This window comes from Lipotes vexillifer, unplaced genomic scaffold (genome assembly GCF_000442215.2).
Source record: "Lipotes vexillifer unplaced genomic scaffold, Lipotes_vexillifer_v1.1 scaffold440, whole genome shotgun sequence".
NCBI lineage: Eukaryota > Metazoa > Chordata > Mammalia > Artiodactyla > Lipotidae > Lipotes > Lipotes vexillifer.
Window position 1 is genome coordinate 1,356,338 of NW_006778543.1, and position 14,578 is coordinate 1,370,915.

The following is a 14,578-nucleotide window of genomic DNA, read 5'->3' on the forward strand; positions in this document are numbered from 1 at the left end:
TTGGAACTCTGTGCAGTAAATTAATGCTGCATGATGATGTCCCATCAATATGTTGTTATTCATTAGCATGTTCATCAGTAAATTTCAGTTGTAAATTTTTATGTACTTGTACTAATTCATTTCTACAGATTTCAAAGTATATATGTCATCTAGAACAGAGGTCAGCTAACAGTGGCTCTAGGGCCAGATCTGACCCACTGTCTGTTTTTGTACAGCCCATAAGTTAAGAATGGCTTTTGCATTTTTAAATGATTGGAAAAAATGTTACTAGTATCTCATGACACCTGAAAGTTTTATGAAATTAAAATGTCAGCATCCACCAATAAAATTTTATTGGAACACAGTCCTGCTCATTTACTTACGTATTGTCTATGGCAGCTTTTACACTACAGCATCAGAGCTGAGTAATTGAACAGAGACCAAAAGGCCCACAATGTCTAAAATACTGTATTTTAAAATGTAACTACTTTCTCTGGTCTTGCCTGCTTAACAATGCTTTTTTTTCCCCCTTATGATAATAAGCATTCATTGAAGAGATACTGTATCATCATGAAGGAAATTTTAGCCCTTACTCACAAGCTGCTCTTCATTGTTTGGCACTTCACTGTAAGAATGACATAAAAACATGTAATTATTCAGAACATTGAAGGCTGTTTATTTACATCATAACTTTTAATGTTTGAAAGTTTACAGCTGCGCTCTAGGGGGTAGAATGAAGGACTACTTAAAATTCAGTTCGGTAGGATTTGCCAGGTTCCAGAATAAGAAAATAAACAATTTTGATATTAACATCAGATTTCAAAGTTCCGCCCCTCTGTTTCTGTCTCCCCCAAACCCTTCCTCTTAGAAATAGGAATGGTGGAAGAAAATTAAAACATTTTTATTAGACATAATTCATTTTTTTGTCAGAAATTATATATGTAAATGCACACATGAATATATATGAAATTTCCTGTTTTTTTACTTTAGTGTAAGATAGACATAAAGATCGGGGCAGAACTACCATATGGCAGTCATACTTGTGTGGCCTAGCTGTACAAATTTTTAAGCTTCTGTCATCAATAAGGAGTGCTGGGTTTATTGAAAAATGTCCTGGGGAATTCCCTGGCAGTCCAATGCTTTGGACTCTGCACTTCCACTGCAGGGGGCATGGGTTTGATCCCTGGTTGGGGAACTAGGATCCCGCAAGCCACAGGGCACAGCCAAAAAAAAGAAAAATGTCCTGAAAATGGTGGCTTTTAAAGTGAGCTTTCTTCTTAGCAGCTTTTTGGCTTGATCAGCTTTAATGTCAATTACTTCAGAAAATTAAGTGATGATCTTTTTTAAGATTAGATTTGTTATTTGGAGGATTTGTCTTTAGATACTTTCTGATTTGAATAGAGAACATCAACCCTGAGCATTGTTCTTCTGATTCAGGTAAGCAGGGCTTGTCCCAAAGTATAACTGCTAATGAGACCAGAATGGACAGCATTTTTACCTGAGAGGAAAAAATAATGACTTGTTTTTCCATATATATGGGCATTCCTTGCCATATAAGTGATTGTGTTGGGAGGGGTAGCTAGAAGATTAAAGAAGGGTCTTCAGGGCTTCCCTGGTGGCGCAGTGCTTGAGAGTCCGCCTGCCGATGCAGGAGACGCGGGTTCGTGCCCCGTTTCGGGAAGATCCCACATGCCGCGGAGCGGCTGGGCCCGTGAGCCATGGCCGCTGAGCCTGCGCGTCCGGAGCCTGTGCTCCGCAAATGGGAGAGGCCACAACAGTGAGAGGCCCGCATAACGCAAGAAAAAAAAAAAAAAAAAAAGAAGGGTCTTCAGAATGCTATCACTGAGGGTAGAAATCAGGAGCTCTTTCAGGGCTTATTTCTCATAGAATTGGTTGATTTGGAATCATGGAATTTTAGACCTGAGAGGACCTTAAAGATTAAGTTAATTGTTCTCACTTTATGGCCTGGGCAGCTGAATTGCCCAAAATCACAGGGCTGACTAGTAAGTAAGCAGAAGTGTTTTTTCCGACTATATTCCACTATAAAGTGACAATCATTTTAAGATTTTATGCCATGATTTTGAAACATGATGTTCTCATTTTTTTTTCTGTCTTATAATTTTAACAGAAGCGCTGCTTATTTTTTTAGCTCCCTCTTATCAGCCTTAAATTGTAATATTTATAAGTCAGTTTTTTGTGGGAAAAAAATATTTAATCAAGGACTTCCCCAGGAACAGAAGAATAATGCTTATTCCTCCCTACAAATTGAAGGTCTACCAAAACCTTTGCAAATCCAAAACCAAAAAGCCCACATAGAAATAAAAAGTAACAAAAACCATATTCTAGAGGTTCAGTGCTTTTAGCAGCCTTCATTCACTGTGCTGCCTAACCATCCTTAGCTGACTTTCAAAAAACAAAACAACACCCTAGCTCATCAAAATATAATCTACTTGCTTTTTAAAATTAATTTTTAAAGAAACTTTTAGGAATTCATACTCAGTTGCTTGACTTGTTTCAATGTCATCTACATTATATAAAGATTCCAGGATCATTATTTGCAGTGGACATAATTGGGCAATACTGCTCTTCAAGGTGAAGTTTTTTTCCAGTGTAAATGCACCCTAAGCCATTCTAGCTTCTTTTACTGATAAAGTGCCTGAGATTCACTTCTTTTCTTGCTATACCCATGAATAAATAGATAGATACAGGGCTAGCTGCTCTGGCCGGATTCCCTCCCTTTCCTGAGAGGGTTGAGCCCCTCCAGCCTTTGTAATAAAAGGCCCAGGAATCTGATACCTATCCTTTGTGGAACATTTACATATGTAAAATTCTTTGAGGAGAAGAATAATGAGTGCCTACAAAAAACTAGGCAATGTCAGTCCATTAAAGTGTCCAAGTATGGATATTCCAGAGAAGGAAATGGATTTCCAGTATAAAATCCTTACTTTTACTCTGTACTGTTCTTCCGATTTCTGGTTTCTCTGTAGTTTTTATGATATAAAAACTCATACTTCTCGAGCTCCTGCCTCTTTCTCTTGCTTCCAGCAGTGTTATGTATCTGTTACCTTATCACACAGTAGCAAAACTGAAGATGTCTCAAATAGGATTGATAGCTGTTTAATGGCATGCATATTGCCGAGCAAGTGTGTAGTATATAGTAAGAACTCTGTAAATTAAAATTATAAATCCATGTGGATGTTCTTTGCACATAGTTAATATAATAGTTACCTAACTGTCAGAGTAAATCTTATCAAAATCGTACTTGATTACAATGTATTTACTTATTCTAATATTTGTTGTTGAAAACCACAAAGCTTAATATTTATGCTGTCTAAAGTTTGCTGTAGCAACTTCTTTCCTTTTCGTTTCTCCCTTTTAAAACATTATGGTACCCGTTTGAAACCACATTTCTTGGCCAAAATTAAGTATTTATATGGTTTATTTTTCTTATCCAGAAGAATATTTCTTATTCTCACATGTTTTAAATTCTCTAGGTCATTTTAGATTCTGCCTAGAAACCATAGAAATTATCTAAACCTAGATGATAATTTCACCTTGACAGTTCTGTTTGGTGGCAGTATCTACCTGGAGTGTTCCACTGGGGAAAAGAAGGCAAGTGAGGAAGAGTTCTGCTGTCACTGTGCTCTGGTCTTTTATTGCTGTAGGGTAAGGTATAATATGAGACCAAAACCCTTACTTGGGAGATGAAGACACTGAGACTCATCAGAGAAATTGGAAAGTGTCTCTACTTTAAACTGAATTTCTACAGATGCAGTTTTCTTCTGGTCAATACATGCTTTATGACCTGTTGCCATCTCCGGGGTTTGCTTATTTTTGTTTTTTGGTTTTTTTAAATAAATACCTACTAGAACACAAATATGAAGGTGTTTAGCAAAATAGTTTCCTTCTCTAAAATAAGTCAAAGTTTAGAATTGTGTTATTTCAAATAGTTGTAGGTTTCTTACTGTATTTAAAACCTGAAAGTAATAAATTTGAGGGTTAGGAGAATTTGTTTCCAGTGGTAGGGTTCATGAAGGCTCTTGGTGTGCCGTCTTCCTAACAAGCTATTCAAGAAGAAAATCAGACAAGATAAACAGAGAATGAATGAATGTGGAGCAGTTACCAAGGAGGAGGAACTAAAAGGAGGATTTAGGGCTTCCCTGGTGGCACAGTGGTTGAGAGTCCGCCTGCTGATGCAGGGGACACGGGTTCGTGCCCCGGTCCAGGAAGATCCCACATTCCGCGGAGCGGTTGGGCCCGTGAGCCATGGCCGCTGAGCCTGAGCGTCCGGAGCCTGTGCTCCGCAACGGGAAAGGCCACAACAGTGAGAGGCCCGCATATAGCAAAAAAAATAAATAAATAAAAGGAGGATTTAGAGCCAGGAAAAACACTGTTTTGGGAATATTAGATTTATACTAGGTGTCTAATTTTTATTTTGTAGGAAGAATGAAAGAATAAAATTTTTCCAGTTGTAAGATTCATGATTTCATTTGAACATTTATTGTTTCTGTAACAGTTGTAGGTTCCCGTGTTATAAGAAGTGTCTTTAGAGTGGAGGGTTTGCCATCGGGGCCTAGGTCAATAGGTGGCTCCTTTAGGTATCATAACCCTCTCATCACTTCCCTCTGTACAGGTTCTGGAGCATTTGAAAAATGTATGGATAAACGTATATGTTGACTTTTTATTATTACTGTTATTTACTTCCTAGGTACTTCACATGACTGGCGGTTACGGTGTGGTGCTGTGGACTTGTACTTCACACTGTTTGGCCTCAGTAGACCTTCCTGCTTACCCTTGCCAGAACTTGGCTTGGTCCTTAATCTGAAAGAGAAAAAAGCTGTCTTGAATCCAACCATAATTCCAGAGGCCATAGCAGGCAACCAAGAAGCTGCGGTTAATCCAAGTAGTCACACACAGCTAGTTGGATTTCAGAACCCTGTAAGAATCACATGTGCTATAGAAGGTGTAGTTTTATTATGTAGAGCTCTGAAGAAGAGAATTGTTTCTTTTGAACTGGTGAATTTTAAAGCCACTGACAGCTTCTTGTGCCATTTAGAAAACTGCTAGCTGACATTAGTTTAGCACTCACAACTTATAAAGTGCTACTGACAGCTATACAGAGCTGCACATAACAAATGATGTGCTGCTAGTCCATTTACTCCTTTTTTTGTGAGGACCATGATTTTTTTGTACTTGAGCGTAGAATTTCTACTTTGAGTAGTAGAATACTGAAATGAATATTTAACCTATTACATATTAACCTATCTTGTCCATATATTGTAATGGCAAGCTGTTTGAACACAGGGCCTTGACTTTTTTTTTGCTACTTTGCATAATAGCACAATGCTAAACATACGAAGGGTGCCTGGAAAATGCTTATTGAATCAAATAAATAACAGTGAATGGTCAGGTAAACGTCATCTGCTGATTTGGGGAGGAGAGTATGCATTATATTTTTTAATTTACGTGTGTGTGTGTGTGTGTGTGTGTGTGTGTGCGCGCGCGCGCTTTTAGAGAAGCTTTTATTTCCAGCTGTGCGTTATGAAATTACCAAGCTTCTTGTAGAAAGACCTTTAGGGTCATATCAATTATTTTACTGTAATTTAAAGAAAGTTTTCCAGAAATGATTTTCTTATTGACGACAAAACGTCCCCAGTACTTGAAGCTTCATTTTTCACCAATATTTAGACCAGATTACTTGCCTGGCAATTCCCTACTGGTGTTTTGACACTTTAAAACTCAAATTTTCTCTTTATGCTAGTTAGTAATAGTCATTTAAAAGTACTTATCCACCTAGATTTTCTGAAATATAACCATACTTATTTGTTATAAATTTAAAATGTATCCTAGAGTTTGGGTTATGAAGAAGTAAGACACATCTTTTAATAGGAAAAAAAAGAGTCTCATTAAAGAGCCCTTTTATATTTGAATATTTAGAAACCAGTGGAAATGAATATGTTTATAATTCTTGCCCATGTATATTAAGTTATCCACTTTCATACTTGGAGTCTTTAGGATAAAAGAAGAAAAGAAGATATATGCTTTGGGGAAAGCTTTAAAAGTTCACTTTACTGTCTCCCTTCTCCCCCCCAAAAAGACCAGCAGATAGGAAAAGGTGAGATTTATTTTAAGCCCATTGCTGATAACTTTTAGGCACTGGGCATGCTCTAATCTGCATGGTTGCTATAGGTATTAGTTTTCAGCTATAACATGAGCTACTTGTCTTCAGAAATCTAATTTTGATCTTGAATATTGCCACAGGAAGATGATCACCTTGCCAAGGAAGCATCATGTAATATATCAGCTCATCAGCAGGGAGTGAAGAGGAAGGCTGATACACCACTGGGGTCCCCACTAGAACCTGGTCAAATACTGGAGAAGAATGAGGATAGCAGTAAAGTCAAACTCAAAATCAGAGTAAGAAATACAGGTTAAACCTGTATTAACAGTGTAGGATATTCACCTTCTTGTAAATCTTTTTGAATACTTGCAATGGTTTTTCCTTAGCAGGAACAGTTGGGACAGACTGAACCATAAAAGAACTCAAATGTCCATCTAAGACATTCCAACCGATTGTTAAACTTCTATTATCACATACTTCTTCTCTGTTTGGAGGAGGAACTGTGTGTGCACAATCTACCACAGCTCACTATTTCTTCCCACAACATAGGAACAGATTTTAGTTGCTATTGTATTTCCTGTAATTTCCAGTCAGCTTCTTTTGGAGGCTGAACCAAATAATCTTTTCTTTCTCTTAATACTTTTTGAGAAAAAGACTACTTTTTTAAGATTTTGGGGGGGGTATATCCTGTGGCCTTTCTGCTACCTTTCTTAAGAGCAAAAATTCAAACATAAAGTGATATAATGGCTCTTTTGCTCCTTTGTTTTTTATGTGTGTGTTTTAGTTTTCAAGCTCTCAAGATGAGGAGGAGATTGATATGGATACTGTTCATGATAGCCAGGCGTTCATTTCCCATCATTTAAACATGCTTGAAAGGCCGTCAACTCCAGGTAAGATATATTGCATTCACTCAGGTTGATGGAGAAAGTTCACACGATACCACTATTTTAAGGTGTGTTGCTTTATTTTGAAGAGAACAACTATTAAGTTTAGAAGTAGCCAGTATAAAATACTAGATTGTATCAGATTATAACACATGTCAGCAAAGGAATAGAGTTTTTCAAAGTATTTCATTTGATTTTTACTTTATTAAGGTCCTTTTTAAGTATTCGGCTTACTTCTTGATTTGTTTTTTCAGAAATCCATTCATCAGATTCCTTCCGATAGCTTTCATTTCTTTTGTTTTGTTTTGTTTTTTGTAGTAGGCTTAACCTCAAAATAAAATACTGAATTTGTTTTTTTATAAATAATGTAACCATAATTATACACAAAACTTCTTGACTACAGTAAATGCAGCCTGTAACACAACTACTTTCTCTTCTTGACTGCCTGTTCCGCATAATATTATATCATATCATAGATTTTTGCATGCATCTCTCAAACATCATAATCTTTTCTTTTGAAAATGTTACCTGAGGCAGTATTGAGTTGATACACTTGAATTTACCTTATTATTTCCCTGTGGGCAGGCATTTGTTTCTGATTTTAATTTTTTGCAAATAATTCTCTCTGAATATCTTCATACAAAAGCTTTTGTTTTTGTCAAATTATGCTCTTAGGATAAATTCCCCAAAATATATTTTTGGTGATTTTTTAGCTTTATTGTAAGATACTTATCTTTAGAAGATTTTCATAGCTCTTGATATTATTGCCATAATGCCCTTTGAAGAGATTATACCTAGTTCATGTCATCAGCATTTTTAAATTTTCAGGAATAAAGCTTTGATGTAACTTGCATGTAAATTGTGAAATACAGTAAGAAAACAAATATTGGTGAACCTGCCACCCACCTTAACATGTATATTATACTCCATGCTGTGGCCATTCCCTTTATGCTTCTTCCCTGATTCTGTTCACCTGTCTTTGCATTACAAGTAAATAAATACTGTCTTGAATTTTTTTTTCTTTTTCTTAATCATTCTGTTGCTTTTCTTTAGAGTATACCACATATATATATGATCTATATGTTTATTTGCCCTTAGTTTTTGAATTATATGAAAATGGTATGATGCTCAGTATGACTTGGTCTTCTTCACTCAACCTTTTGCTGCCAAAATTCATCCATCTTGATCCATAGGTGTAATTCATTAATATTTATCATTTTTGTATCTCATGGTACTATTTTATTGTCAATGTAATAACTTAAAAGATATTTATTAACTATAAAATGATCATTAAGTTTATAATGCATTTCTTTTATTATGAATATGGCTATTTTTCTTTTTTGCGGGGGAGGTCCTGTTCCTGTTTCTTTTTACTGGAAAATCCTATTTATACTTCATGCTGCTTGTGGTTATATTTTATGATCTTTACATTTGAATGAGGTTTTTTTTTTTATTTTTTAACATGCTGTATTTGTGCAAGTCTCCCTTACCTACCTTGGTCTGCTTTTGTTTGTTTGGCTTTTTGTTTAATTTTATTTGTGAGACCTAAAGTACTTTTTACTATCTAGTAATCTAGGATGAGCTAGTAGAAAACTGGCATCAGGTAGAATATGAACCTAATTATCTTTGAAAACTGACAGGTCGTGAATTCTTTGGCTTTTATAATTGTAAGAGGTCTTAGCAGTTATTTATCTATTCTGTCAATTTTACAGACAAGGAAATTTAAGCAGAGAGATATTAAATGACTTACCCTAAATGACACACCCAAGTAATAGCCAACTCAGTGCTAGACCCAAATCCTTGAACTTTTCCATGTGACAAATGAAATTGAGGCACAAAAAAATAAATGTCTTTACCTGGACTGTATATCTAATTTGTGGATAATTTGGAATTAGAACCTGGGTCTCCTGATAACTACAGTGCTGTTCACGTTATACCATTAAAACGTTCCTGTTTTAAATATCTTCTGTAATCCCTAAATTATTTTGATCTATTTGTTGAGTAAATATTATAATAGAATTTATTAATAAGTTTTGGGGGGAGCAGGCATTCTTTACTATAAGCAAAGTTCCACATAAATAATGAAAAACATGACATGGTTCTGCTCCAGAATGTAGACTCCAGTTTATATGTTCAGCAGTCCAGTCAGGTATACTGTCTTTCTTGAATGTGTATTTTTCTCAGACTTAAGTATATTGGAACCATGACAAGTAAATCAAATGGGGGATCTTCAGTAAAATAGTAGTATTCTTTTTATTATTGGAATTTTACTGTTGAACTGATTCTGGCTTTAAGGTTAACTTATAAAAACCTTCAGACTGTTTTCTTCTTTGGGGAAACAAAGAAATAAATCCCTGTTTTCACTCTTCTTTGGCATTTTAGGGCTCTCTAAATATCGGCCAGCCAGCTCCCGATCTGCTTTAATCCCCCAGCACTCATCAGGTTCTGATGGCACACCCACCACAAAACCCCAATGGAATATGGAACTTGCACGAAAGGGAACAGGTGAAATTATTATTATCATTGCTGTTGTTATTTTGCTCAAGAACGAATCTATTAACTTCATAAAGTTTCTTTATCAACTTAAAGAATACATTAAAAATGACAGATCTCAGGACTTGCTTTTCTTGTGACACAGTGACTCTATATTATCTGACATAAAGACTTTTTTTTCAAATGTAAGCTACATATATTATTATTTTTTATTGAAGTATAGTTGATTTACAATGTGTTAGTTTCTGATATACAACACAGTGATTCAGTTATACATATGTATATATATATTCTTTTTCAGATTCTTTTCCCTTATAGGTTATTACAAAATATTGAGTATAGTTCCCTGTGCTATACAGTAGGTCCTTGCCGGTTATCTGTTTTATGTATAATAGTGTGTATATGTTAATCCCAAACTCCTAATTTATGCCTTCCCCCCTTTTCCCCTTTGGTAACTGTAAGTTTGTTTTCTTTGTGGGTCTATTTCTGTTTTGTAAGTAAGTTAATTTTTTTTTTTTTTTTTAGATTCCACATATAAACAAATATCATATGATATTTGTCTTTGTCTGGCCTCCTTCACTTAGTATGATAATCTCTAGGTCCATCCATGTTGCTGCAAATGGCATCATTTCATTCTTTTTTATGGCTGAATATATGCAGTATTCCATTGTATATATACACCACACCTTCTTTATCCATTCATCTGTCGCTGGTCATTTAGGTTGCTTCCATGTCTTGGCTATTGTATTTAAATAGTGCCACTATGAACATTGGAGTGCATGTATCTTTTCGAATTATGTTTTTCTCCAGATAAATGCCCAGGAGTGGGATGGCTGGATCATATGGTAACTTGATATTTTTAGTTTTCTAAGGAATGTTCATACTGTATTCTTTAGTGGCTGCACCAATTTACAGTGTAGGAGGGTTCCTTTTTCTCCACACCCTCCAGCATTTATTATTTGTAGACTTTTTGATGATGGCCATTCTGACTGGAGTGAAGTGATAACCTCATTGTAGTTTTGATTTACATGTCTCTAATAATTAGTGATGTTGAGCATCTTTTCATGTGGCTGTTGGCCATCTGTATGTTTCTTGGGGAAAGTGTCTATTTAGATCTTCTGCCCATTTTTTGATTGGGTTGTTTACTTTTTTGATATTGAGCTATATGAGCTGTTTGTGTATTTTGGAAATTAATCCCTTGTCAGTTTCATAGTTTGCAAATATTTTCTCCCATTCTGTACGTTGTCTTTTCACTTTGTTTATGGTTTCCTTTGCTGTGCAAAAGCTTTTAAGTTTCATTAGGTCCCATTTGTTTGTTTTTGTTTTTATTTCCATTACTCTAGGAGACGGATTCAAAAAGATACTGCTACGATTTATGTCAAAGAGTGTTCTGCCTATGTTTTCTTCTAGGAGTTTTATAGTATCCAGTCTTACATTTAGGTCTTTAATCCATTTTGAGTTTATTTTTGTATATGATGTTAGAGAATGTTCTGATTTCATTCTTTTACATGTAGCTGTCCAGTTTTTCCAGCACCACTTATTGAAGAGACTGTCTTTTCTCCATTGTGTATTCTTTCCTCATTTGTCATAGATTAATTGACCATAGGTGCATGGGTTTGTTTCTGGGCTTTCTATCCTGTTCCATTGGTCTATGTTTCTGTTTTTGTGTCAGTACCATACTGTTTTGATGACTATAGCTTTGAAGTGTGGCCTGAAGTCACAGAGCCTGATTCCTCCAGCTTCTTTCTTAATATTGCTTTGGCTTAAAGACTTTTAAATTAGGCGTTTTGCTATTTCAAAAGTAATATACTCCTATTGTATAAAACTTTGAAATAAGAGAAAAGTAGAAAGGAGAGAAAAAAAGCATCCCCTATTTAATGCCATTTAAAGATACCCATTATATTAACATTTTGATCTTTCCTTGCAGTGCTTTTTCTAAGAATACTGTAATATGAAAAATGTCAGCCTCAGTAGCAAGTGTGAAATCTATACCTTCATACTTTTATAAAATATAAAAATCAACTACTTACTTCCCTCTCAGCCTCCCCCTGACGGGTTTACAATTGGTCATTCATGGTCAGTCATGAAGACTTGATGCTATATATACCTAGAAAACTAACATATTTTGTCTTTTAAATTTATTTCATACTAATTGGGCTTAAGTTTATGAAAGATAATTCAGTTCAGATGTGACTATTACCTATTCTACTATTCTACATTGTCTTCTACTTACCCTGTTCTTCTTTTGCTTAGAAGATTATAATCCAAATAAAGAGTAAACTTGTGATGCTGATGAACAAAGTTTCAGTCTTCAAGTTTTGGAGGGACAGGGAGTGAAAAACAAGATACATAAGCAAAATCATTTTTAAAGAATACTTCTTCCAGAAGTCATTAGTCAGGCTTTAAAATTCCAACTGATGGATTTTGTTTATATAAACCATGTTTTTATCATATAAACAGAAGAGTAACTGTTTAATGATTTGAGGAGCTTAGGGATCAGCTGTGATTAGTAGGAGACTTCGAACAAAAGCAACACCTCAAAATATTTTGGTATTGAGACCCCAGACTGTTGGTTGCTTATATCTCTTTGTGTGCTTTATGCATTTATTGTAACAGATTCTCACAAAATATATTTCAGAAAGAAGTCAGCTGGAGACTTTAGCACTTAACTTTAATAAGTGAATTTTGACATTTCTCGGCCCTTGCCAATTTTGTATTCTCTGTTTTTGTTTTGGGATTTGGTGTAAATTTGCTTTATTATCATTATACTTATTAAAACTTTTTCAGACACGAAAAGTTTTCTACATCTTTTAAAATTATAAAGCGTAGGGCATTTCAAACCTCTTGATATAATTTGAGAGTGATGCTTCTGCCTATCTTCCATGCCTTTAAAAAAAAGTAAAGCAGTCGGATAAATTCTTGTTCCAGTAAAAATTCTGAGTATGTTTGTTTGGTTTATCCTAGTGATGTGGCACGCTAACATATGAATAGAAACAAATCTTAACACCTTTTTGTGCCCACCAGTGTGCCTTTGTTTCATATTGCTTTAAAAATTACATTTTTACTTTTTTTGGAATCTCTTTACAGCCTTACAGTTCTCATGGCATCTTGCGGGAAGACTGGAGAGGAGATAAAGGGGTAGTGGTAGGGAATAGGAAAACATTAACATTTTAGCTTTGGTTGCTTCAGTGTAGGGCCCTTTTATGTCACGAAATAAATTGTATACCAGTATATTATATAGACTGATCTGTAAAACTTAATTTTGAATATATTCTTTAATGTGCCTTTGTAATTTCCCTTAAATGTAATTATGCTGTCCAGTACCCTATGACCACTGAGCAAGTCTTAAAATTCAACAGTGTCATTATTAGAATTTAGAAAACATTCGTTTTACCAATGGTAGTGTTCCAAAAGTTTATTTATACATGTATTTATTTTGGAATTCTAAAAACAGTTTTCCCGTAGACATATTGTTATATTTGATAAGTAGCTTTCCCGAACTAGCCAACAAAAACCCTTTTTAACTTATGCTATACTGAAGAATAGAAGTATCAAACCTAACCACTGTGTAACAGTATTTCTAAGAGAAAGGGTACTAAGAGCTCTATATTTTGGGCTGTTGGAAGCACAACTTTAACCTAACCCAGGTAAAGTTGGCAGTAAAACAGGAACAGAAGCTGGGATCTCCTACTGTGGTAGCTACCTTGGCCTGGGGTTGAGAGTTGGGGGTTCTGGAGAAGAGGCATAGAATAGTGGTAAGGGAAGCTGTGATCTCTCTTAAATCTCTAGGGATTCTAGATTAAAGTTAACGGGTGGGTTTGAGGGGCCTTATTGAAGCTTATCCAACTGAGGCATCTTTTATTTGGCTATAGAATTCTTACCAAAATTTTTGAAGTAGTTGACTACAAATGAAGAGACTGCAAGTAAAGATTTGGATTTCCAGCTTCTCTTGAAAAAGAGTTAACTGAGAGGCCCTCTTAGGCAGGGATGTGCTTTCCATTCCATTGATTCCTTCTGTGTTTGCACCCAGTAGTCTGCTTACTCATTTATACTGTCTCCTTAGGTTCAAGGCTTTTGAGTTTGAGACCCCTGCCGTTTTTTTCATGTGCTGAGATGAAGTCCAAGATGGCTGCCTCAGAGCCAGCGTGCCAGATGGCAGTTGAGAACTGGAATGTGTTGCAGACGTCATCTGGAAGGGGTGGACACTGTTAAGTAGAGGATAGGTCATGGTTTACTTTCTAACACCCCACCAGTTTTCTCTTTCCTTGCATATGATAGTGAGGGGCATATTTTAGGGCAGGGATGATATGTGTTTGGTAGGTTAAGCCATTTGGGGTAAGAAAGAAGCGGCAGGGATGTTTTCCTTCATTGCTTAACTTTCTCCTTCTCCTGAGTTAAGGAAGGGAATCCGGAGAAAGGGCTGCGTGGGTCGCATGGTGTGATGGGTTGAACATATCACATCCGTCCTCTCCTCTGCCACCGCTGCAGCGCCTGAGGCCGCTGGTCTGTCTCCCAGGTTGCTGCGGGGATTGCAGTGATGAGGAGCGGAGGGAAGTCCCTGGTGGTTTCTGTGGGGAAGAAAAGAAGAATTGCTGCAGTTGCCTAGCCAGGGCTGCTGTACTATGTGACAAATTCTTGCCGAAGTCAGTAAAGCACTATTCTGGAATAGAAATCCGTTAAAAAAAAAAAAAAAAAAAAGCTAGAGTTCTTTCTTTTGAAAGTCTAATATGAAAAAGACTTTGATATTTTTCTTTAAATTATAATGATATAATTCTACACTTAATTTTTTTTTGATCTAAAGAAACTGAAGAACAGACTTCACACATTTCCTAATAGAAACTGCAGGTTTTGTGTTAAATTTAAACATATACCTAGTGTGATAAATTTAATAGAATTAGCAGGTTACTCACTGTTACCAGCACTTTTATCAGATGGGCCCCAAAGCTTCCACCTTAGGTGTATATTAAGTACCCCTTTCTGTTTGTTTTGCATTTGTTAAATTGACTGCAGCTAACCCTTATCCATAGTGAATTCAGTAGGTCTCTAGGAAAGATTTTATGTTAGATAGAACAACAAAACTGAACATGTTTGTTCTTTCCCT

At 35.7% G+C, this 14,578-nt stretch overlaps 1 protein-coding gene across 1 annotated transcript in view; it reads left to right on the forward strand.

Moving 5' to 3' along the window:
- The window catches only part of TAF2 (TATA-box binding protein associated factor 2), an 80,398-nt gene that overhangs the window by 59,671 nt on the left and 6,149 nt on the right, over positions 1-14,578 (forward strand). The window contains exons 23-25 of the mRNA XM_007451687.1: positions 4,688-4,917; positions 6,885-6,990; positions 9,367-9,489. Coding sequence (XP_007451749.1) covers positions 4,688-4,917; positions 6,885-6,990; positions 9,367-9,489 — 459 coding nt within the window. The remainder of the gene's footprint in view (positions 1-4,687; positions 4,918-6,884; positions 6,991-9,366; positions 9,490-14,578) is intronic.